Source organism: Pan troglodytes, chromosome 4, assembly GCF_028858775.2.
Source record: "Pan troglodytes isolate AG18354 chromosome 4, NHGRI_mPanTro3-v2.0_pri, whole genome shotgun sequence".
Lineage (NCBI taxonomy): Eukaryota > Metazoa > Chordata > Mammalia > Primates > Hominidae > Pan > Pan troglodytes.
Genome location: NC_072402.2, coordinates 36,918,260 through 36,940,596, shown reverse-complemented (window position 1 = coordinate 36,940,596; position 22,337 = coordinate 36,918,260). Strand labels below are relative to the sequence as shown.

The 22,337-nt window shown below is 41.6% G+C and overlaps 2 protein-coding genes across 2 annotated transcripts in view; one reads left to right on the top strand and one right to left on the bottom strand.

Moving 5' to 3' along the window:
* DMGDH (dimethylglycine dehydrogenase) overlaps window positions 1-98 on the bottom strand; it is a 112,774-nt gene extending 112,676 nt beyond the window's left edge. Inside the window, exon 1 of the mRNA XM_063811138.1 lies at window positions 10-98. The gene's annotated coding sequence lies outside the window, so the exon portion shown is untranslated. The remainder of the gene's footprint in view (window positions 1-9) is intronic.
* On the top strand, window positions 49-20,655 carry BHMT (betaine--homocysteine S-methyltransferase). Its single transcript, XM_517686.8, has 8 exons — window positions 49-273; window positions 4,116-4,248; window positions 7,609-7,727; window positions 8,701-8,892; window positions 9,570-9,717; window positions 14,403-14,585; window positions 16,112-16,340; window positions 19,303-20,655. The coding sequence occupies exons 1-8, from the start codon at window positions 49-51 to the stop codon at window positions 19,484-19,486; spliced, it is 1,413 nt and encodes a 470-aa protein (XP_517686.4). The 3' UTR covers window positions 19,487-20,655.
* Window positions 20,656-22,337: the final 1,682 nt, after the last annotated feature.

Here is a 22,337-nt window from a genome sequence, read left to right as displayed (position 1 = left end):
CTGGATTACCTCCTTGGCAGGCCAGGTTCCCAACAGGAGGCGGGCCTGATGAAGGGCTGGTGGGCGTGTTCCCGCCCAAGGTCCGTGTTGGCCCGCGCGGTGGCTGGGAGGCCCTCCCCACGCCCAACTGCGGGTATAAAGAGGCAGGCTGCGGACTCGGAGCAGTTCGGGGCTGCGCAGCGGGAAGGCTCGCCTAGTCGGTCCGCATCCGTGTCGACCACCTGTCTGGACACCACGAAGATGCCACCTGTTGGGGGCAAAAAGGCCAAGAAGGTGAGTCTCCAGGGGACCCGAGGGCGCTCTCCTTCCCCTCCCACCTGCTCTGTATCTCAGCCTCTGGGAGCGCAGAGGGGCCCTCGGACCCTGCCTGGTACCCATCATCCTCCTACTCCCTCCCCTCCCTCAGCCTCAGACCAGAATGTGCTTCCAGAACTTCTCCAGCAGGACCCCAAGGCGCCTCTGAGCCTCCCCACTCCTGCCCCACGTTCAGAGCGCGCCCCCAGAGCGCCTCTGTCCCCTCCAGCCCCAGCGCAGCTTGGACCAGAGTGCGCCCCAGATCTATGTGATCCTTGCCTCTCAGACCCAAAGGCACCCTCTGAGCCCTCCCTGACGGCTGGGTGTCCCCAGAACTCCGAGCCTTCCGATATCTTCTGAATCTGGCACCCCAAGACCAGAAAACTCCCCAGAGATACTGCTCCTAGCCCCGCAGGCGCAATATCCCGTCCCCACGGAGCTCCTCCGCATCTGTGTCCGAGGCCGAGGCCGCCGCGAGCGCCCTCTGCACCCGGCGCGCCCAGAACAGGGAGGAGTGCGCGGCGCTGGCTCCGACATTTCCCGCCTGGACCTGCACCGCGGGTGTCGGGGCCGCCTCCCCGCCGGGTTCTCGTTGCACCCAAGGCCCAGGCGCTGGTTGGGTGATTGCAGATTTTCACAGGCAATTTGATGTCCGTGATGACAGAAAAATGTCATCCGAAATGTCAGCCTCGAAAACATGGTTTAAGAAAAAATGGGCAGAGTGGCTGTAAGATACTGAGGAAGGGCTGTTCATGAAATTGTAAAACCCAATTCCAGCTCCAGATGAACAAGTCCATCTCTTGGCTATCCCAGTGGCTTGTTGGGAGGGGTATTTTCAGTCCAGATGGTAGGCCTTCCTCTAATTTGCGGAACGGATGGATAGATGGACTGACTGCCGTGGAATGAGACTAGACAGGTGGGAAGAGAGAGAGAAGGATGGAGGGAGGAGAGAATAAACTTGACTTTTTGGTCAAATGCCCAGTCCCAGGCCTGGCATGACAGAGGCCCCCGGAAAATGGTAGGGAGGCAGATGGGGCCAGGCCAACTGTATCCTCTGGGCTGTAAGGACAGTGAGAAAGGTCCAGCTCTCATCCCAGTGCCTGCTGGAGAACCAGCTGAGGTATGCCCAGTTTCTAAAGGGATGGCCTCCCAAATCAAAAAGACCTCTACACAAGGAAGAAGGTCAATTCGGTTACAGATTCTAAATGCAGCATCGTGGATGCATGTTGATGGCATGAGTGGGTGTTGAGATGGCAAAGGACTATGGACTATCACCAGTCAAAGGAGGGTGAGAATTTCGCCAGTCCCTAAATGTACTAAATGAATAGTCCGCAGAGACTGGGAAGGATGATTCCTATAGATATAGATATTTTTTGTTTGTCCCCATTCTCATAGCCACGTAAGTCTAACTTATTCCCCAAACTCAAACTCAGAAAATCTAACATTTTAAAGAATTATCTTTGTAGAATTATCTAAGCAACAGATGAATGTAAGATGGAAAAAACAGTTTCCTAGTAACTTGTTTCCGTGCATATGTCAGTGTTAAAACAATATATGGACAATAACATGTCTACACATTTGAGTTTAAAATTAAAACAAATGTTACAAAGTTTGCACATGTTCATTATAAACAACGAGGGAAAGCACAAAGAACAGTGCCTGTTAAATTCTGGTGTATAATCTGCTAGTTTGTTGTTGAGGCAAATATGCACTTCTTAGACAAAATTGGGCTGATATTACATATACTGTTTTGTAATACTTTTTCACAAAACAGTATATTTTTTTCATAGCACATTCCACTTTTTAAAAAGTCTGTTTAGCTTGGGAACAGAAAATCCTGAAGTCTAGATAATTTTAAAATGCAATAGAATGTAAAAGATCGTATTTCCAGAGGTAATCACTCAATAAGTGCATGAGCCACATAGTAATTGAATCGCCACTACCCACCCTGCCACTCAGCATCAGATCCTTAGCTATGCTGCACATTAAAATGCTGTGGTACTAAAATTTGAAAACACACACGTTCAATGGGAGCTGCTAACTGCCCAAATGTCATGAATTATTTTATCCAAATAAAAGTTAGTAGCAAGTCATATCTCATTTAAGTGACCCTTGTTATGTTTTTTATGTAACTGTGCTGGCAGTAGTATATATATATTTATATATATGTATAAATATATATATTATTGTTGTTGTTAATTAGGTCATAATCAAAGTTGTAGTTTTCAGATGTGACATTTAGATACATTGCAATCATGACAAATATTTGGATTTCAAAATGACGTGTGAGCCATTTATATTTTTGTAGTGCTTTGTTATCTTATGGGCTCCCATAAGATAACAAGGCTTCAACATTATGGCTTGAAAATGTTTTGATCTGAAAGGTATATTAGGGAACACACAGCATAATCCTACCACTTTGCTTCTGTCTGGTGAAATGTCAGTTGTTTCCTCTCTCTAAGCACCAGCTGTCCAAATGGCATGGGAAGGGGCAGTGGAGGCGAAGAGAATGAAAATGAGGGAGGTTCTAAGAAGGTGGCAAGGAATTGGGATGCAAAATCCTGTGACTGCCTCTCACAGATTTCTGGAATCTTGTTATTATGTCAGCTTTTGTTTTATCCACTGTTATTGGTAGTAAATGGAACACACTGGGTAAATACGTCCCAAGTTATTCCTTTACACTATACAGTTTTTTTCAGGGCTGTCCCACCACCCCTGATCCCATTTGAAATCAAATATAGATATTATTTAAGCATAAAAGAGTCAGGAAGCCCTATGCTCCCCATCTGGAAAACCATGTATAAATTACTCCGGGACTCTGGGTCTTAATTTCTCATTTGTGAAATGAGAGAGAGATCTCAATTGAATTGAGTACTATTTATTTTTAAAGTCTATGATTCTTTGAAATTACAAAAAATCTATTAAGCTAGAGAATTACTTTGTAATTCACAAAACCCTTTCAAAATACTTAATTCCAAAGTTATCCATAGAACAACACCAGGGTGATTACTGCACAGTATTGTAAATGGAATAAGTATGGAGATTGGCCTGAAAAATCATTCAACAAATACTTTAGTTGTCTCTTCCTTGTTCTCATCATAGAGTACAGCATGTGCACACTCATAACCTGGACTGTATAGCATAGCTACTGTTGTGGAAACTGAATTTTAACACCAAAGATAGAAGTCTTTGAGTGATTTGGCCACCTTTTCAGTCTTAAAATAAAATGGCTTAATAGCATTGCTGGGCACTGTGGCACGAGCCTGTAGTTTCGGCTGCTGGGGAGGGTGAGACTGGAGGATCTTCTGAGCCCAGGAGTTCAAGTTCCTCTGGGCACATAGTGAGATGCTGTCTCTAAGAAAAAAAAAAAAAATAGTATTCTATGCCATTTCAACTTCTTTAACAATTTTTTAACCCTCTCTTTAGTTTGTTGATAGAGTAAGAAGACTAGTATTTACCATTTTAAGAATCTGTGCTTAAGTGCAGATTTGAGGCTTTACAACAAAATCTTTTCATTTAATCCCTCAGCAGACAGTTCTTCAAACACACCTCCCATGGTGTTCTTCAAATACTCTTTAACGTGTTCTGAAAGACCCCCCCACCCCCAGCACATACAAAGGAATACACAAATGTTTATTTTATGAGCATTCTGGTTGTTTGTCTTATAGATAGCCATAAATGTATATATAAAATATACATTTTTCCCTGAAAATTCTAAAATAACCACACATCTCCAAGAATATGTTAGCAAAAGTAATAAAAATAGAAAATTATCTTAAACACTCAAGTAACTCCTTTTCCTCCCTCATCTGTAATTTTAGGGCATCCTAGAACGTTTAAATGCTGGAGAGATTGTGATTGGAGATGGAGGGTTTGTCTTTGCACTGGAGAAGAGGGGCTACGTAAAGGCAGGACCCTGGACTCCTGAAGCTGCTGTGGAGCACCCAGAAGCAGGTTGGTACAGAGCTCTATTGTAAGTTCTCATAAAGGAGCCGGGTGTGGAGGCTCATGCCTGTAATCCCAGCAACTCAGGAGGCTGAGGTGGGAAGACCACTTGAGCCCAGGAGTTCAAGACCAGCCTGGACACATAGGGAGACCTAGTCTCTCAGAAGTTTTTAAAAAATTAGCTGGACATGGTGGTGCACGCCTGTAGTCCCAGCTACTTGGGAGGCTGAGGCAGGAGGATCACTTGAGCTATTTTATGCAAATGATTTTGTGTATCTGCAGCGCTTTTGTAATTTAGACTGAGTGGTAGCTAGAATTGATGGAAACCCCTGAAGAGTCTTCCTGCAAGCTGGACTTCACCTGCAACATTTTTATATATCTCATGCCTGGGCCTGACTTTTTCATGTTCTGGGCAAAAAGAAAGGAGTGGTTATGCTACAGGCCCACAATCCCCTGTCCAAACCACATTTTGGGGTCAAACATATCTTGGAATCCAGGAATCTGGGGATGTTAGAAAGTTAATACAGTACAAATGTAGCATATTATGTAACACTCCCAATGGGCCCTGAAGCAGCTCCCATTGAAACACATTAATACATTTTTGCATCAAAATACATGACTACCCTTACTAATTGAAACATGTTTATCAATACCTTCATGTTGGTTCAGGTCATATTTTGCCCCCAAATGGTTTTGCTGCAAACTTACCCAACTGAAGAAATACTTCAGAATTTTATTTGACCTTTTAGAGTTTGCTGTGGAATTTTAAAAACTTGCATTTCTCAAGCTAAATCTATAAGGCTAATCTCCAACTATGCCATGTACATATATAATCATGTATCAATGTACATTTAGCTTCTATGATTTTAAAATAAGTAATATAATGAGGAGTTAAGGCCATAAAATGAAGGTAATCAATTAGTATAAGTGACGTCATTGAGTAAAAGGGACTAGCCCTATTGTATTATGGGTTAGAGTAGGAACCTTGTGGTCAGGAAAAAGTAGGTGAAAGGATACTCAAATTACCAGCCTCATTCTCTTGCTAAAGTTTATGCCCAAAGTTATGGTTCTTGCACCCAGTGGAAGCAGCTTTAATTCAGCAATGAATTCAGGTTATCGGGGTCTGGAAGAGTTTGAGGAATCTGCCTTTCTGATAATTGCCCCCAGGTGACTCTAAGATGGATCATACTTAGAGAATCACTGCAGTTTTAGAAGCATGATGAATAATCAAGAGTGAGGAGTTGTCTTCAACTGTTTGGGATCACTGCCCTGTGGAAAAATCTGATAAAATTTTATAGACCTTCTGCACTGTAAAATGTATTTATACATAACAATTTGCACACATTTCCAGGGTTTTTTTCATGAAACCTCTGGAACTCCACCCAAGGACCATGTGAGTGGACTTCGTAGTTATAAACCATTTATTCCTAGTGTCCAGAAACCTAGTATATAGGCCCTTCAGCCCTCTCCAGCCACAGCAGCTCTGGGTTTATCTGATTGATATATGGAACTCCCTATATTTTTCATTGGTTCTGTTATTAATTAAAACAAGTTTGAAGCCCGCTAATTTAGGGATGCTTTTGAGGTCCCACTGAGAACTTTCTATGATTTAAAAAATCATGGAAAATGTTTGGCTACAAGCTTACAAATGCATTTTCTAAAATTTAAAAGCTTTTTTCACTTGTGTATTCATCTCTTTAAAAACAAAAACCAAGGTTTCTATGTTCCAGTTACTCTACTCTACTAGTCAATCTGGGAGACAAGAGATGAGTATAGACTCATCTCCAGCGTTAGCGCTGAGAGCTAAGAACTTCAGTGTCCTAGTAATTTCCTAGCCTGTCATATAGTTGCTCCTGGACCTTTGGATTTCATAAATCTCTGAAATTTCAAAATAATTTTCAGGAGCTGATATATTAATAGCATGCTGATTTCTTACTTTGCCCAGTTAATTCTCCTAACAAAAACAACCAAGTTTTTGTGAAATCCAAGTTTCACAGTCATTTTATAAAAGGAGTTTTTTTCCACTATCTTACAATGGCAGTTTTTGACAAGGCTGAAAACAAAGATGGGTTGGGGAAACTTAAAAAAAAAGATGCCTATGCCTCACTCCAAACCAATTAAGTCAGAATATCTGTGGATTTGACATTCCGATCCGTAATTTTAATTTGCAGGGGATCTAATGGGCAACCACAGCTTAGGACAGCTATTTTAAAACAAATGATAATTTCTTAAACTGAATACTTTTAGCTCTATGGGGAAAAAATCCCACCATATTTCCTCCAGCTGATAAAACTTTGCCATTTGGAGGCCTCACGCCTGTAATCCTAGCACTTTGGGAGGCTGAGGTGGGCGGATCACTTGAGGTCAGTAGTTCAAGACCATCCTGGCCAACATGGCGAAACCCTGCCTCTACTAAAAATACAAAAAAATTACCAGGCGTGGTGGCAGGTGCCTGTAGTCCCAGCTACTTGGGAGGCTGAGGCAGGAGAATTGCTTGAACCCAGGAAGCGGAGGTTGCAGTGAGCCAAGATCACGCCACTACACTCCAGCCTGGGTGACAGAATGAGACTCCATCCCAAAAAACAAACAAACAAACAAACAAACAAACAAACTTTGCCATTTGGCATTCATCCATGGATCTGTGCTTGGAAATCTTGCTCCAATTCTTATTTCACCATGCTACCAGAATTATCTTTTGAAAACACTGTATTAATTACATCATCCAGTTGCTTAAAAACTATATATTTCCCTGATTCATCAACTCCAGCCACTCAAGGTACTTGTCATTCCCCCAAATGCCATGCCTGTTCCTGCTTTATTATCTTTGCTCAGGCTATTCTCTCTGGATGGAATTCCCTTCCCCACCTTCTCTGCCTGGCAGTAGCATTGAATTCTTCCAAGTGCAGCTCAAATGATTCCTCATCTTTGGACCTCCTTCGCCCCCTTGCCCCATGTCCTGGGTAGAAATGATCCCTTCTTCCTGCATAGCCCAACCATGCAGTGCTGTAGTCAGTTATTTCTGGACAGACTGTGAAGTTGTCCAAAGACAGAATAATGGATTGTTTATCCTTGTGTCCATGGGTGCCATCCACAAATACAGTCAATGAATGATAAACAAAATAAACAATGAACAAGATGAGCAAATACAGGAATATGAGCACCCCCTGCCCACCCATTCATCTAGTCATAGCAGGTTCACAGGAGTTTCCAAGAGACTTCAGATCTACCTCTCATCTACCCCTAAGATGTGCAAATGTCAAGCAACCAGAAATTCAAGCAGTTGTTTTCCTGCTTGTTTATCTGAGAGCCATTTGAAAACATCGTGTGTTAATAAACAGAAATTATACCTTTCCTCATTCACTCTCCCAGTTCGCCAGCTTCATCGAGAGTTCCTCAGAGCTGGCTCAAACGTCATGCAGACCTTCACCTTCTATGCGAGTGAAGACAAGCTGGAGAACAGGGGCAACTATGTCTTAGAGAAGATATCTGTGAGTAAAACCAGCCGTGGGACTTTTAGAAGGATATTGTCGACCTATTGCATCAACAAAGCTCCCATAGAGAAAAGGGTTCAACCTCTTCAGAGTTTTGTTTTATTTCTAATAATACAAAAATGAGAGGCGTAAATAACAGCCTTAGGTTTTATTTAGCTGGAATCCCCAAAATTAACAAAGAGGCATTTAGCGAAGCAGATGAAAGAAGAGGTATTTAATGATTAATGATTCTCCCAGTCTCTTGACTAAGTTGCTGAGTAAATTGGGCAACCTTACAAATTCTTTCGTCCTTAATGTTTTTAAATGTAGCATGGCTAGAGGAAAGATCATAGGCATAATAAATCAGTAAACCTGGAATAGTGCCTGACTCAAGCATGTCTACTTTGTGATGTTGAACCAACCCCTTTACCCCATCAAGGCTGAGGTTTCCAAAATTCCACGAGTGTACAGTGCTAGGTTTGGGGAGCGTTTTGTTTGTTGAGCATAACAAACAACTTTTAAAGTCTAAATAATTAGAAAAGACCTTATTAGTTATGCATGTATCTGTTAATTGAGACTATACATACAAAAACATCCTGAATTCTACAGGTATTTAAATTTAATTTTAATCTTCTCAATCATAAAAGCAAATCATCATCACCACCACTACTATTTGTTAGGTACTCTTCTAAGTGCATCTCAGGCACTGGAAGATACCAGATAACATCCTTCAATGTAAAAACTTTTACCATCTCACACATCTTTGGTACAATGTAATGTCATATATATATTTATTGTTACTATCACTATTATTAGTGTTATTGTTATGGCAAACTGTTCAACTTGGTAAAGCTTTGAACTATTCCATAACAGTCATTTTCTGGAATAAGATACTATTGTAAATATACAACTAAGATGTGAATGTTTGAATAATAATTTTATTTCAATTTCACATGAAAATTTAGATGTCTCCTATACTCACCCATTTTAGGGGCAGAAAGTCAATGAAGCTGCTTGCGACATCGCCCGACAAGTGGCTGATGAAGGAGATGCTTTGGTAGCAGGAGGAGTGAGTCAGACACCTTCATACCTTAGCTGCAAGAGTGAAATTGAAGTCAAAAAAGTATTTCTGCCACAGTTAGAGGTCTTTATGAAGAAGAACGTGGACTTCTTGATTGCAGAGGTAAAGAAAGATGTGGTGAAAGATAAGACAAATACACCTAGTACATTTTCTCTACCTTTTGCTTTCAAGAGTAGTGTGTGGGGTTAGGTGACAATCATAACTAGCAATAGTAATATTTAGTTTTTGAAATCGTTTTCCAATTCAGGGCTACTACTAAATTTGATTCAGTTAATCTGATATGGTGTTTTTCAAACTTTTTGACTGCAATTTACAGTAAGAAATCATTCTATTTCATTTAAAAAATGCTAATGGGTCACAATTCAAAGTTTGAAAACAGTAATAATGAAGTTTTTAAGCAATAGAATACGTTTTCAAATTGTTTTGGGAAAGGCTGGGCACGGTGGCTCACACCTGTAATCCCAGCACTTTGGGAGGCCAAGGCGTGTGGATCACGAGGTCAGGAGTTTGAGAACAGCCTGGCCAACATGGTGAAACCCCGTCTCTACTAAAAATACAAAAATTAGCCAGGCGTGGTGGCGGGCGCCTGTAATCCCAGCTACTTGGGAGGCAGAGGCAGGAGAATTGCTTGAAACTGGGAGGCAAAGTTTGCAGTGAGCCGAAATCGCACCACGGCACTCCAGCCTGGGTGAAAGAGCAAAACTCCGTCTCAAAAAAAAAAAAAAAAATTGTTTTGGGAGAAACGAGATTAAAAGTACTCTAACCTTAACTGATTCCAGTATTTTGAACACGTTGAAGAAGCTGTGTGGGCAGTTGAAACCTTGATAGCATCCGGTAAACCTGTGGCAGCAACCATGTGCATTGGCCCGGAAGGAGATTTGCATGGCGTGCCCCCTGGCGAGTGTGCAGTGCGCCTGGTGAAAGCAGGTGATGATAGATTTCAATCAGTTTGTGATTAGTAAGTCTTAAAGAACACACTAGTGCACATCTGTCTACAAATCAGTGTATACTACTTTCGTTAACATAAAAACCATTAATTTATTTTTGTAAGAATATTGATATTATTGAATCCCAGAGGAAAAGTTTTAAACATGGCTGGGCGCGGTGGCTGACGCCTGTAATCCCAGCACTTTGGGAGGCAGAGATGGGTGGATCATGAGGTCAGGAGATCGAGACCATCCTGGCTAACACAGTGAAACCCCGCCTCTACTAAAAAATACAAAAAATTAGTCGGGACTGGTGTTGGGTGCCTGTAGTCCCAGCTACTCGGGAGGCTGAGGCAGGAGAATGGCGTGAATCCGGGAGGCGGAGCTTGCAGTGAGCCGAGATTGCGCCACTGCACTCCAGCCTGGGCGAAAGAGCGAGATTCCGTCTCAATAAAAAAAAAAAAAAAAAAAAAAAAGAATATCCTCAGTCTATAGTTTCCAATCATCGAGAATGTTAATAGGGTTCTGTGGTTAAATACATTTAGAAAATGCTGTGTTAAACCAAATTAACCAGATATCTTGTTTTGTTTTGTTTTTTGAGACGGAGTCTTGTCACACTGCAGCCCAGGCTGGAGTGCAATGGCGCAATCTTGGCTCACTGCAACCTCCGCCTCCCAGGTTCAAGCGATTCTCCTGCCTCAGCCTCCCGAGTAGCTGGGATTATGGGCACCCGCCACCATGCCTGGCTAATTTTTTGTATTTTTTAGTAGAGACGGGGTTTCACTATTTGGCCAGGCTGGTCTCGAACTCCTGACCTCGTGATCCACCCGCCTCGGCCTCCCAAAGTGCTGGGATTACAGGTGTGAGCCATTGCGCCCGGCCTTAGGCAGATATCTTTACTGTGGAACTTATCGATATCTTTGATATGTTCACATATATTCCTAGTCTCCAAGAAGGTGATGTGGTGAACAGCTACTTCCTAACTTAATTGATCATGGAACATTATTTTCATGGACCAAACCTTGGAAAACCCTGTGCTAAATTATAAAATTGTTGATGTCAGGAACAATGTCCTTTATTTCTACTTCTCTATAATCTCTTGCAAGGAGGCTTACACCTAAAAGACATCCAATAAATAGCCAAAATATTATTAATTTATTAATAGAATGAAGTTAATTAAGCAAGGAAAGAGAAACTCTGGCAGCACAACATCCAAAAAAAAAGGGTAGCCAAAGATCTTCAACAGCTTATAGCTTAGTTGATATCAATGATCTTCCCACTTGGTTCCAGACTTGGATATTGTGGATATATATACTTGTGAGTATATGTATACACAATCTGATGAATATATATATATAAAATATATAAGTATATGTATATATACACACACATATTCTGGATACATAGGTATACACACACATACAAGTATATTTACTTCTGGATACTTGCATATATCCACAATATTCAAATCTGGAGCCCAATGGGAAGGTCAGGGTAAGAGAGAGGAATATGGGAGAGATCTGGATATAGATGGTATTGAAAGCCTAGGACAGAAAAGGAAGTTTAAATGGGGAAGAAAAGATGAATCAGTGGAATCTTGGAACACTCCAGTTGAGAGTTTTAGCCTTGAGGAGGAGACAGCAAAGAACATGAAGACATTTTTAAAAAGAATATTAAACAGGACATTTATTAAAATAATAAACCAGCAAGGTAGAAACAATACTTGGACAGTGTGTGGGAAGTTGCAGAAGCCAAGAGAAGGGGAGTGTCAATGAAGGAGGAAGTTGTCCACTAGGTTGCATACTGCTGAGAGCTTCAGTGAGATGAGAACAGAGAAGCAGCTGCTGGATTTGGCAAGGTTGAGGTCATTGGTAACCTTAACAAAAGCTGTTTCAGAGGAATGAAGGGGAGTGAGGCCTACCTGGAACAAGAATGAAGAGCAAACTGCAGACCCAGCCCAGCAACAGCAAAGACACCTGCCACTCACCACTGGATTCCATGGGTTGTGGCACCAGCTCTGCTGCTCCTGGGAGCTGAACACTGGGGTCACTCATCACTCATGCTGCATCCAGAAATAATCTCTCTTGCTCTTGTTCTTGGTATCTCTATATACAAAATACAAAATCCTAGGCCATGAGTCCATCCAAAAAAGTCCTTTTTGGTTGGTTGGTTGGTTGGTTGGTTGGTTGGTTTTGAGACAGAGTTTTTGCTCTGTTGCCCAGGCTAGAGTGCAATGGCACCGTCTTGGCTCACTGTAACCTCCGCCTCCTGGGTTCAAGTGATTCTCCTGCCTCAGCCTCCCAAGTAGCTGGGATTACAGATGTGTACTACCACGTCCAGCTAATTTTTGTACTTTTAGTAGAGACGGGGTTTCACCATGTTGGCCAGGCTGGTCTTGAACTCCTGACCTCAGGTAATCCACCCGCCTCAGCCTCGCAAAGTGCTAAGATTACAGGCATGAGCTACTGCACCTGGCCCAAAAAAGTCCTTTTTGGGGGTGGAAACAACCTCAGAGTTCATCAACAGGTGAATGGATAAAACAAAATGTGGTGTATTCATACAATGAAATATCATGCAGCTATAAGAAGAAATGAAGTTCTCAAACATGCCACAACAGGGATGAACCTTGGAAACATCATGCTAAGTAAACTAAGCCACTCACAAAATGACAAATATCATATGATTTTGTTTATATGACATATCTAGAATGGGCAAATCCACAGAGACAGAAAGTAGATTTGAGGTTACCAGGGGCTAGCAGAAGGGGAAAATAAGGAGTTAGTTCTTAATGGGTAGAGTTTCTCTTTGGGGTATCGAAAAAATGTGGAAATAGTGATAATGGTTGCACAACATTGTGAATATAATTAATGCCACTTAAAAATGGCTAAAATGCGCCAGATGCAGGGGCTCATGCCTACAATCCCAGCACTTTGGGAGGCAAAGGTGTGAGGATCGCTTGAGGCCAGAAGTTCAAGACCAGCCTGGGCAACATAATGAGGCCTTGTCTCTACAAAAAAATAAAAATTTTTAAAAAGGTTAAAATGCCCAGTTTTACATGATATATATTTTACCACCATTTTTAAAATGCAAAAAAAAAAAAAGGGAAAGAAAAGTCCTATTTGGGAATTCCTCCCACTTTGAGAGGAGAGAGTAAAAGAATTATAATGTCATAATGCCTTCTCAAATCTTCTGGAGGAGGAAACTTCCAAAATCATGTCTAGTGATTGCCATGGTAAATCATCTGTGGTCCAAATATAGTTAAGAACATAATGACTATAAAGAAAGTTTTTGAAGAAAATGAAATATCTAAAACATATTTTGTTCTCACTAAATCAAACTTCACAGCACCAAATTTTACAAGAATACTGTAGGAAGACAATCCCATATAGTTGTGAGTCTGGGGAGGCTGAAATGAAATTAAAAGCTTGTCAAAATGATTGATAGGCTAGTAACCACATTGAGTAGCTGAAGTCAAAGGATTTTTGAGGTTCTTTTTCCCCAAACTATTAATCCTAGACACAAAATTCCTTCTAGAAAACACGTGTCTAAAAAACTTTTTTCTAAATTACATTCTGCTGCTGTGCCCAAGAAGGCTAATGAACTTATTAAGCTGGCCTGGTGAAAAGGAATATTTATTTACACCTCAAGCAAGCAGTATGGTAAACACAGGTGTAATCTAGCAGCTGGGAGTGTTGAAAAATTATTGTGCTTGCAACATAATGTCCAACGTTGAAAGTTTGACTACTAAAATTTGAAGTTTAAAAAAATTCTAATAATTTTTTTTTTGAAAAAAGATGGACAGGGCTGGGCATGGTGGCTCACGCCTGTAATCCCAGCATTTTGTGAGGCTGAGCTGGACGGATCACAAGGTCAGGAGATGGAGACCATCCTGGCCAACATGGTGAAACCCTGTCTCCACTAAAAACACAAAAATTAGCCTGTCGTGGTGGTGTGCGCCTATAGTCCCAGCTACTCAGGAGGCTGAGGCAGGAGAATCACTTGAACCCAGGAAGCAGAGGCTGCGGTGAGCTGAGATCGTGCCACTGCACTCCAGCCTGGGCAACAGAGCAAGAGTCTGTGTCTCAAAAAATAAATAAATAAATAAATAAATAATAAAAAAAAGAGATGGACAGCCAAATGTGCACAAATTACACTTCAATTATACCAGACTCTTCAAAGCACTTTTCACAGAAAGCACTTCCTGCCTGCTAGTAATCATTCTCACTCAAAGGTAAGAGGTTTGTGGGGAATGAGGACCTAATGCTATGCTTCCAGTTCATCATTCCAATTAAAAGCTTCCTGCTGGGTGTGGTGGCTCATGCCTGTAATCCCAGCAGTCTGGGAAGCTGTTGGATCACTTGAGCTCAGGAGTTCGAGACCAGCCTGGGCAACATGGCGAAACCCCATATCTATAAAAAGACAAACAAACAAAAATTAGCCAGACGTGGTGGCACACACTTGTAGTCACAGCAACTTGGGAGGCTGAGGTGGGAGGATTGCTTGATCGCTTGAGGTGGAGACTGCAGTGAGCTGAGATCACGCTACTGCACTCCAGCCTGGGCAACAGAGTGAGATTGTGTCTCAAAAAATGAAAAAAAAACTTCCTGATTACTGATGAAGAGAGGAGAGCTGGCCCTGCTGGTTTCTGGTGCATCCCTAAGTCTATCATGTTCTTCCCACTCACAGGAGCATCCATCATTGGTGTGAACTGCCACTTTGACCCCACCATTAGTTTAAAAACAGTGAAGCTCATGAAGGAGGGCTTGGAGGCTGCCCGACTGAAAGCTCACCTGATGAGCCAGCCCTTGGCTTACCACACTCCTGACTGCAACAAGCAGGGATTCATCGATCTCCCAGAATTCCCGTTTGGTAAGACCAACATTTGATGAATCATCTCAATATCTTCATTTTATATGCATATAAACTCAAGTAAATCTATACCCAGAGATCTTTTGTCATAGTGAAGAGATGGCTTGGTGTCTCCTCATGTCTTGTCCCTGGTTTCTGTCCCTGCAGCCAAAAGCCCCTTCGTATTAGAGAAGAGCAGAAGGAAAGGATGGTCCCAGCTAGCAAAAAAGATCTCTGAATTTAAATATAAAATCTGAGGTGAATCAGCATCTAAACAGACAACCAGTGAGTCATACTTTGGGGTTGGTGAGGATGCCCTTCGTGGGAGAATCAACAGATATTTAGTTCTAGTTCCAGCTCTGTTGCTAAGTCCTGTCACCTTAGGAAAATCTTTAAATTCCTCTAGCTCTCAAATTCTTTATTGGGAAAATAAGATCAGACCACTTATCTCTAAGGTCCTTTTCTCCAATTTTTAATATGGCTCAGCTACTCCAGAGTTTTGGGATCGCAGGCAAGATACCATCATCGAGTGACTGCATAACAAGTTTTAATGAAGAGACCAAGCAGATGAAGTGAGGGGATACTTGCAGTCCAGGCAGAAGGAAAAACTTTCCCAGCATGATTGGGAAGAGGGGGTGGGTTGATCTCACAAATTAAGCCAGAGTGGTCAGCAGGGGCAGAGCATGCCCAGCCTCCTATTTCCTTCTAAGGTCTTTACACCCTATCCTATATTTTATAGGGACCCTTAGACAAGTAAGATATTATAAAATACAATCACTCTGGAGGAACCACAGAGGAAGAAAGGCAAGGCATTTGTGTTACTTACTGCTGTATAACACATTAAATTAATGCAAAATGTAGTGGCTTGAAAAACCACTTCTTATCTCACAGTTTCTCCAGGTCAAGAATTCAGGGATAGCATAACTAGGTGGTTTTGGTTCAGGGTCTCCTAAGAGGTTGGAGTCCGGATATTTGCCAGGGCTATTATCACCTGAAGGCCTGTTGGGAGCTGGGGGATCTACTTCCTAGCTCACTTAATTGGTTTTTGGGAGTTAGTGTCAGTTTCTTGCTGTCTGTTGACTGGGGGCCTCAGTTCCTCAGCTCATGGGCCTTTTCACTGTGATGCTAGAAAACATGTTTGAAACATGTGATGCTTACAACATGGCAGCTGGCTTTCCCCAGGGTGAGTGCTCCAAGAAAGTGCAAGGCAGAAACCATGATGTTTTGTATAGCCTAGACTCTGAAGTCACATGCCAGTTCTGCCATATTCTATGGATCTCACAGACCAGCCCTGTTATAATGCAAGAGGGGACTGCACAAGAAGAAAAACATCAAAGGGCAGGGGTCATTTGGAACCTCCTGAAGGCTGGATACCACAGCATGTAAAAGTGAACATACAACACAAAGTAGCAAAGTTTTTTCTTAAATGTAAAAATTGAATATTGAAAACAATTCATTTATTGAAAATTACATACTTGTAGCTACTTATCTTGAATTTTTATGAAAAGAATGTATAATGCCTAATGGCATAATGCCACTTATTACAGGACTGGAACCCAGAGTTGCCACCAGATGGGATATTCAAAAATACGCCAGAGAGGCCTACAACCTGGGGGTCAGGTACATTGGCGGGTGCTGTGGATTTGAGCCCTACCACATCAGGGCAATTGCAGAGGAGCTGGCCCCAGAAAGGGGCTTTTTGCCACCAGCTTCAGAAAAACATGGCAGCTGGGGAAGTGGTTTGGACATGCACACCAAACCCTGGGTTAGAGCAAGGTAAGCATCTTTTTACTAACCCAAACTAATTTAGATTATGAATATGTTCAAGTGAGGCCATTTAGAAGACTGCAGCAAATTTGTTGTGTGATGATGAAGAATCAGTCATCCCCAAATTCTCTCCCAGAGATGTTTACAAAGCATCCTTATTAGGTGATTTCTGGAGATTGTTTTAAGAATATAAAACGTATTTGACCTGATTTTGGATTTTGAAAAGAAAAAGAAAAATTTTTTTAAAAATTGTTTTTAAATATAAGCTGGGTGAGGTGGCTCGCGCCTGTAATCCCAGCACTTTGGGAGGCCAAGGTAGGAGGATCACTTGATCTCGGGAGTTTGAGACCAGCATGGGCAAGATGGCAAAACTCCATCTCTACTAAAAATACAAAAAAAAAAAAAAAAATTATCTGGGCATAGTGGTGCATGCCTGTAATCACAGCTACTTGGGAGGCTGAGGCACAAGAATTGCTTGAACCCGGGAGGCAGAGGTTGCAGTGAGCCAAGATCACGCCACTGCACTCCAGTTTGGGCAACAGAGTGAGACCCTGTCTCAAAAAAAAAAAAAAAAAAAAAAAAAAAAAGAATATAGCATGTAAATAAACGTAAGTGGCAATGAAATGTGATTTTGTGCTCTAGTAAAGCACCATTAGTGTGGTGCACAATAATCTTAAATTGCATTGATTTTTAAGAGTTAAGGACCACTTAAGTATAGCTAATACTGATTGTTCTATATCAAGCATGATTTTCAGAGCTGGGAATACGGTGGCAAATAAGACAGGCAGGGTCTTTGCCCTCAGAGTTTACATTCCAATGGGGAAGATGAATAATACACTAGTAAAAAAAAATGTATGTCAGGCACTGGGAAGGGCAGTAGGAATTAGAAATGAGAGGCCGTGGATTAGAGACTCACAGTCTACTGGGTAAAAGAATACGAAAGCCAACGTATTATACTGTGGTAGCTGCTTTAGTAGATGTATGGATAGAAAAGTAACAAGAGAAGAGAATGACTATCTCTGCCTAACAGAAAGATATTTTAAAAGAAGGGTTTTGGGGCTGGATTTTGAAGGCTCAATAGGCTTCTACCATATAGAGAACTAGGAAGCGGGTGGAGGACAGGTGCTCCAAGGAGAGGTAGCAGTTCCACTCTGTTCAGCAGCTATTAACGGAGCACAGCTATCTGTCAGATGCTGTTGTGGATGCTGAGGTAGCAAGCTAAACAAGGAGCTAGCAATCTAGCAGGCAGAACGATAAACAGGTAATGTCCAATGAGTATAGTAAGTCCAAGGATGAAGATGTGCATAGGTGTGCAGGGTCTGAGCTAATGTCCCAAGGGGCAAAAGGCAGAGAGAGGGTGAATGAAGGATTTCTAAGAAAGCTGATGCCTGAGTTGAATTCTGAGAGAGGAATTACATTGCTAGAGGAACAGCCCTCAGGAAAGCACTGAGAAGTGGAAAGAGAATGACACATTGAGAAACTGGAAGTTTGAGAATAGCAGAGACAGAATTTGGTGAAAGACACCTCCCAGGAGGAGGAGGCAGCCTCTTTATTCATGCTCAGGAGTTATGTAGGACCCCATCCCAAAGGCAAAGAGGAGCCTGGGTGGTCTCAGGTAGCCCAGGGCAAGGTTAGATTAGCAAGTTAGCAAGTTGTAATCACCATGTGAGGAAGACTTGCTAGGAGGGACAGCAGACAGGTTGAGGCCTGAGCTAGAAGGAAGCAAAGGAAATAGAAGGGCAGAAGTGGAGCCTGCAGAGTGAGAGGTGCAGAAGTTATCCAGGGTTTGGGGAAGAATAACCAAGGTGAACTCAGCTGGCTCATGAGGATGTGAGGAAGGACAGGTAGTGTAAGTGGAATAGACAGTACTCCTATCCCAAATTTTCCCTGTACATATATTAAAAGAAGAAATTCAAGGTGGGCATAGTGACTCACACCTGTAATCCCAGCACTTTGGGAAGCCGAGGCAGGCGAATCACTTGAGCTCAGGAGTTTGAGACCAGCCTGGGCAACATGGTGAAACCCTGTCTCTACAAAAAGTACAAAAATTAGCTGTACTAATTTTGTACCTATGTGGTGGCATAGGCCTATAATCCCAGCTACTCAAAAGGCTGAGGCAGAAGAATCACTTGAACCTGGGAGGCGGGGGTTGCAGTGAGCCAAGATCATACCACTGCACTCCAGACAGGGTGACAGAGTAAGACCCTGTCTCAAAAAAGAAATTCATAGTAACTTTAGACTTACAGATTGAGGGGAGGGGGTGGAATTTTTAGTCCAGATTAATGTGTGTTTTAATGGATGCACTCTGAGAATCCAAAGATGGCTCCCTCAATGTGCACTCATAACAGAACAAGAAATCACATCAGTTTTTACATCAAAGGGCACCTTCTATGACAAAAACCATTGTTAATGAGGCAGATGCCTCTGGAGGAAACACTGTAAAAAGCCTTCCAGCAGAATGGACCGCTTCCCAGTCCCTCAACTGCTTCTGATGTTTCTTCTCATCTACAAAAGTAAAATACAGTGTACAGTAACCTTTTAATCAAAACACAGCATCATGGATGGAGACAAAGCCTGCTGCTGATGGTTGTTGCTGTTCAGCAGCTGACACGGGTATTCTAGTGATGCTACTGTGCTGCTTAGTTACCCTGAGCGCATGATTTTTTCACTGTGTTAATGGTATGTCATACTTTTCCTGTTAAGTATTAATGTGTTGATAAGTGTAAGCAAATGATTGTTTATCAGTAGCATATAAATTCATAGTCAGGAATCATGGTGAAGCCAAACAACCAAAGACTGCCCACACAGGTGGCTGAGATTGACACCTTTGCTTTTTAATGTCTGATAGGCAACTTTGTGTGCTGCATGAAATTATTTAAAATAGTATATAATTTTTAAATGGTTCCATGATATAAAGACCAAAGCTAGGGGAGGAGTCTGATGTCTGGTGTCATGTGTTTTGTTCACACAGGGCCAGGAAGGAATACTGGGAGAATCTTCGGATAGCCTCAGGCCGGCCATACAACCCTTCAATGTCAAAGCCAGATGGCTGGGGAGTGACCAAAGGAACAGCCGAGCTGATGCAGCAGAAAGAAGCCACAACTGAGCAGCAGCTGAAAGAGCTCTTTGAAAAACAAAAATTCAAATCACAGTAGCCTCGATAGAAGCTATTTTTGATGAATTTCTAGGTGTTTGAGTCACAGTTCCTACAAATACGGAAAAGGGGGTTAAAAAGCAGTGCTTTCATGAATGCCATCCTACACATATTATTGCTATTACCTGAACAAAATAGAATTACAAATAGCACTTGATAATTTTAAAGTATGTTTTAGAAATTTTCTTAGGAGCAAAATAAGTACAAAGTAAATCTTGAACAGGTTCACTAAGCACCCACCCTGTGAAAAGTATTATGGAAATCACTGCAGCACAGGAAAAGTAATTCAGATGTTAATGCCGCTTGAAGAAGTTGGTAGGCTAGCAAAGAGGATGAGACATGAACTGTCATAAAGGACTCAGCAACCAGCCAGGGACAGATAAAGCGCTATGGAAAGGGGCTTCCAAGTTCTTTTGAACATGACCCTTAGTAACAAACACAATTTATATAATGACCCAGCAAAACACATCACATCTTACTGTCGAAATTAAATGTGTGATCCATCCTAGTATTTTCTGTTCCATTCCTTTTCATTCTATGTCATTTATAAAACATGCTAGTTGACTTTTCAAATGGATTTTTATGACCCACTACTGGGTTTGGATCCACAGTTTGAAAAATATTGCTACAGGACACGTAAGGAGACCATCCTGTTTAAGTTTATTCTTATAAGTAGGTCAGTCATTTGAGACCTGATCAATAAATATCCAATACCCAGAGTCCTGCTCTCAGAGTTCTTCTGTTTCGTGACCCACTTTTCTACCAGTAAAAGACATAGACCAATGGGGAGGAGGGAGGAGAGATGGATATTTCAGCCCTCTCCATCCTAGTCAACACTGGATCCACCTAGTGCCTCTGGGCCATAAGGCTGAGCGGAGTGAGCTTGTATTAGTTGGTAGCTTTTAAAAAATATAATAAGAAAAAAGTAGAGATTCTCCAAACTCTAGTCTGGTTTCCTAGATTGAGAACTATGATATTTTTCTCTGATAATTTAATATCTACTCTCCTACAAAAGCTCAAGCCTGAAGATACAAGACTATTAGAAGAAACGTGACTACCCTCAGTGTATTAGAAAAGAGGTCATGCTGCTTTCTAAACATTATTGAATTGTTTGAGCTGTTTTGAAATTGTAATTCTTTTCAGCTATTAAAAAGAAGAGCAATGAGACTATATTCTTGTATTTTATTCTTATCCTGGTTCTACAATTTGCTAAGTCTTACATGAAACCTCTATACCTCAATTTCTTCACCTATTTAAAAGAAAAACCTACTTCACAAGTATGCTGGAATTTTAAAGGAGCAGGTGGCAGTATTTAAAAGGAGAAGAGCCCCTACTGGCTCTTTCTGGAGAGCCAGTCAGGGAATTCTAGAAAACAAAAATAGGCCAGGTGTGGTGGCTTACGCCTGTAATCCCAGCACTTTGGGAGGTGGACGGATTACTTGAGGATAGGAGTCCAAGACCAGTTTGGCCAACATGGTGAAACCCTGTCTCTACTAAAAATACAAAAATTAGCCAGGTGTGGTGGCACACACCTGTAGTCCCAGCTATTCGGGAGGCTGAGGCACGAGAATCACTTGAACCTGGGAGGCAGAGGCTGCAGTGAGCTGAGATTGCACCACTGCACTCCAGCGTGGGAGACAGAGTGAGACTCTGTCAAATAAATAAATAAATGGAAAGGCAAAGAAATTGCTAGAATTTTGTTACTAAGGGTTAATAATCCACCCCTAATCCCTCAATGCACAGAAACAGAGCCAAAGCAGCACAACTTTCAGAGGCTGCATATGGCTAGTGGAAACAAGAGTGAACTCCACTTGTTTTTTGTTTTTTGTTTTTGTTTTTTTGGCAAAGTTGTTATCTATCATTTCTCTTATATTCTCAAACCAAGCTCAGTATTTAAAGCTTTCACTCACAGATGATATTTTATTGACTTGCTGTTCTACTACTGTGTAAAATGCATGTTCCTTTAATATTCTTTTCAGAATTTTATTGCCACCAAAATATTATAACCTTTAATCATTTTTATATCCATCGATTTTTTAAAAATATTTTTCTGAAAAGGAGCTATGGTGAAGACATTCTTGAATTAAATTATATGTCAACACTGCCTCCTAGTGGTATAGTTCATATTTTGAAATTGTTTTTAAAATTTCAGTCCCTCCTCCAAACATGTGCATTTTATTTCCAGAAATCTTGTTCATTAAGAGAGAAAGCTCATTTAATACCTAAGAGTTGATTTATGTTAAATAGACATTTCTCACTGGTAAATATTTTTTATGGACTCCGAACCAGAGGGACCTTAGAGATCAAAAGTCCAAACTATCCTTTTAAGGATAAGATTACCAAGGCAGGATGCAAAGTCAGGAAGCACTTCTCACTAGTCCAAGGCTGTCAAGAAAGACGGCTTTAGCTTAGCCTTTTGTAGGAAGGGTTGGGGAAGCTGGGGGGCAGTACCAGAACAGATGGTCCACAAAACTAAGGAGTCATCCTCCAGCCAGGAATAAAATAAAGGTCTTTGGCGTTACTCAGAGTAAACATAAACTCACTAAATAAACTGTTTGCAGTTTGTACTCTGACACTTCTACACACTGTAGCAAACCACCTTTGGATAAGACAGCCAAGCCAACGCAGACCCCTAAAGGAAACAAGAACTGCGCAGGAATGAATCAAGAACATCCGTTCCCAACTTCTCCAGATGGGGGCAGCAGGTCGCCAGCAGGAAATGCATGAGTAGCCTTATTTTGTTTGAACTTAAGTTATTTCATCAGGCTAAGCTGTAACAGTTTTGGTCAGTTTTTTCTTAAGACATGTGGATCTTTGAATCACATCCAGGACAACGCACCCATCAAGAAAAG

What these genes read in the sequence shown, in the direction of transcription:
- BHMT (XM_517686.8), top strand. Translation starts at nt 49, where the DNA reads ATGAAGGGCTGGTGGGCGTGTTCCCGCCCAAGGTCCGTGTTGGCCCGC. An exon ending in TGGACTTCTTGATTGCAGAG is followed by an intron (nt 8,893 to 9,569) that starts GTAAAGAAAGAT and finishes AACTGATTCCAG; the next exon opens with TATTTTGAACACGTTGAAGA. An exon ending in TCTCCCAGAATTCCCGTTTG is followed by an intron (nt 14,586 to 16,111) that starts GTAAGACCAACA and finishes CACTTATTACAG; the next exon opens with GACTGGAACCCAGAGTTGCC.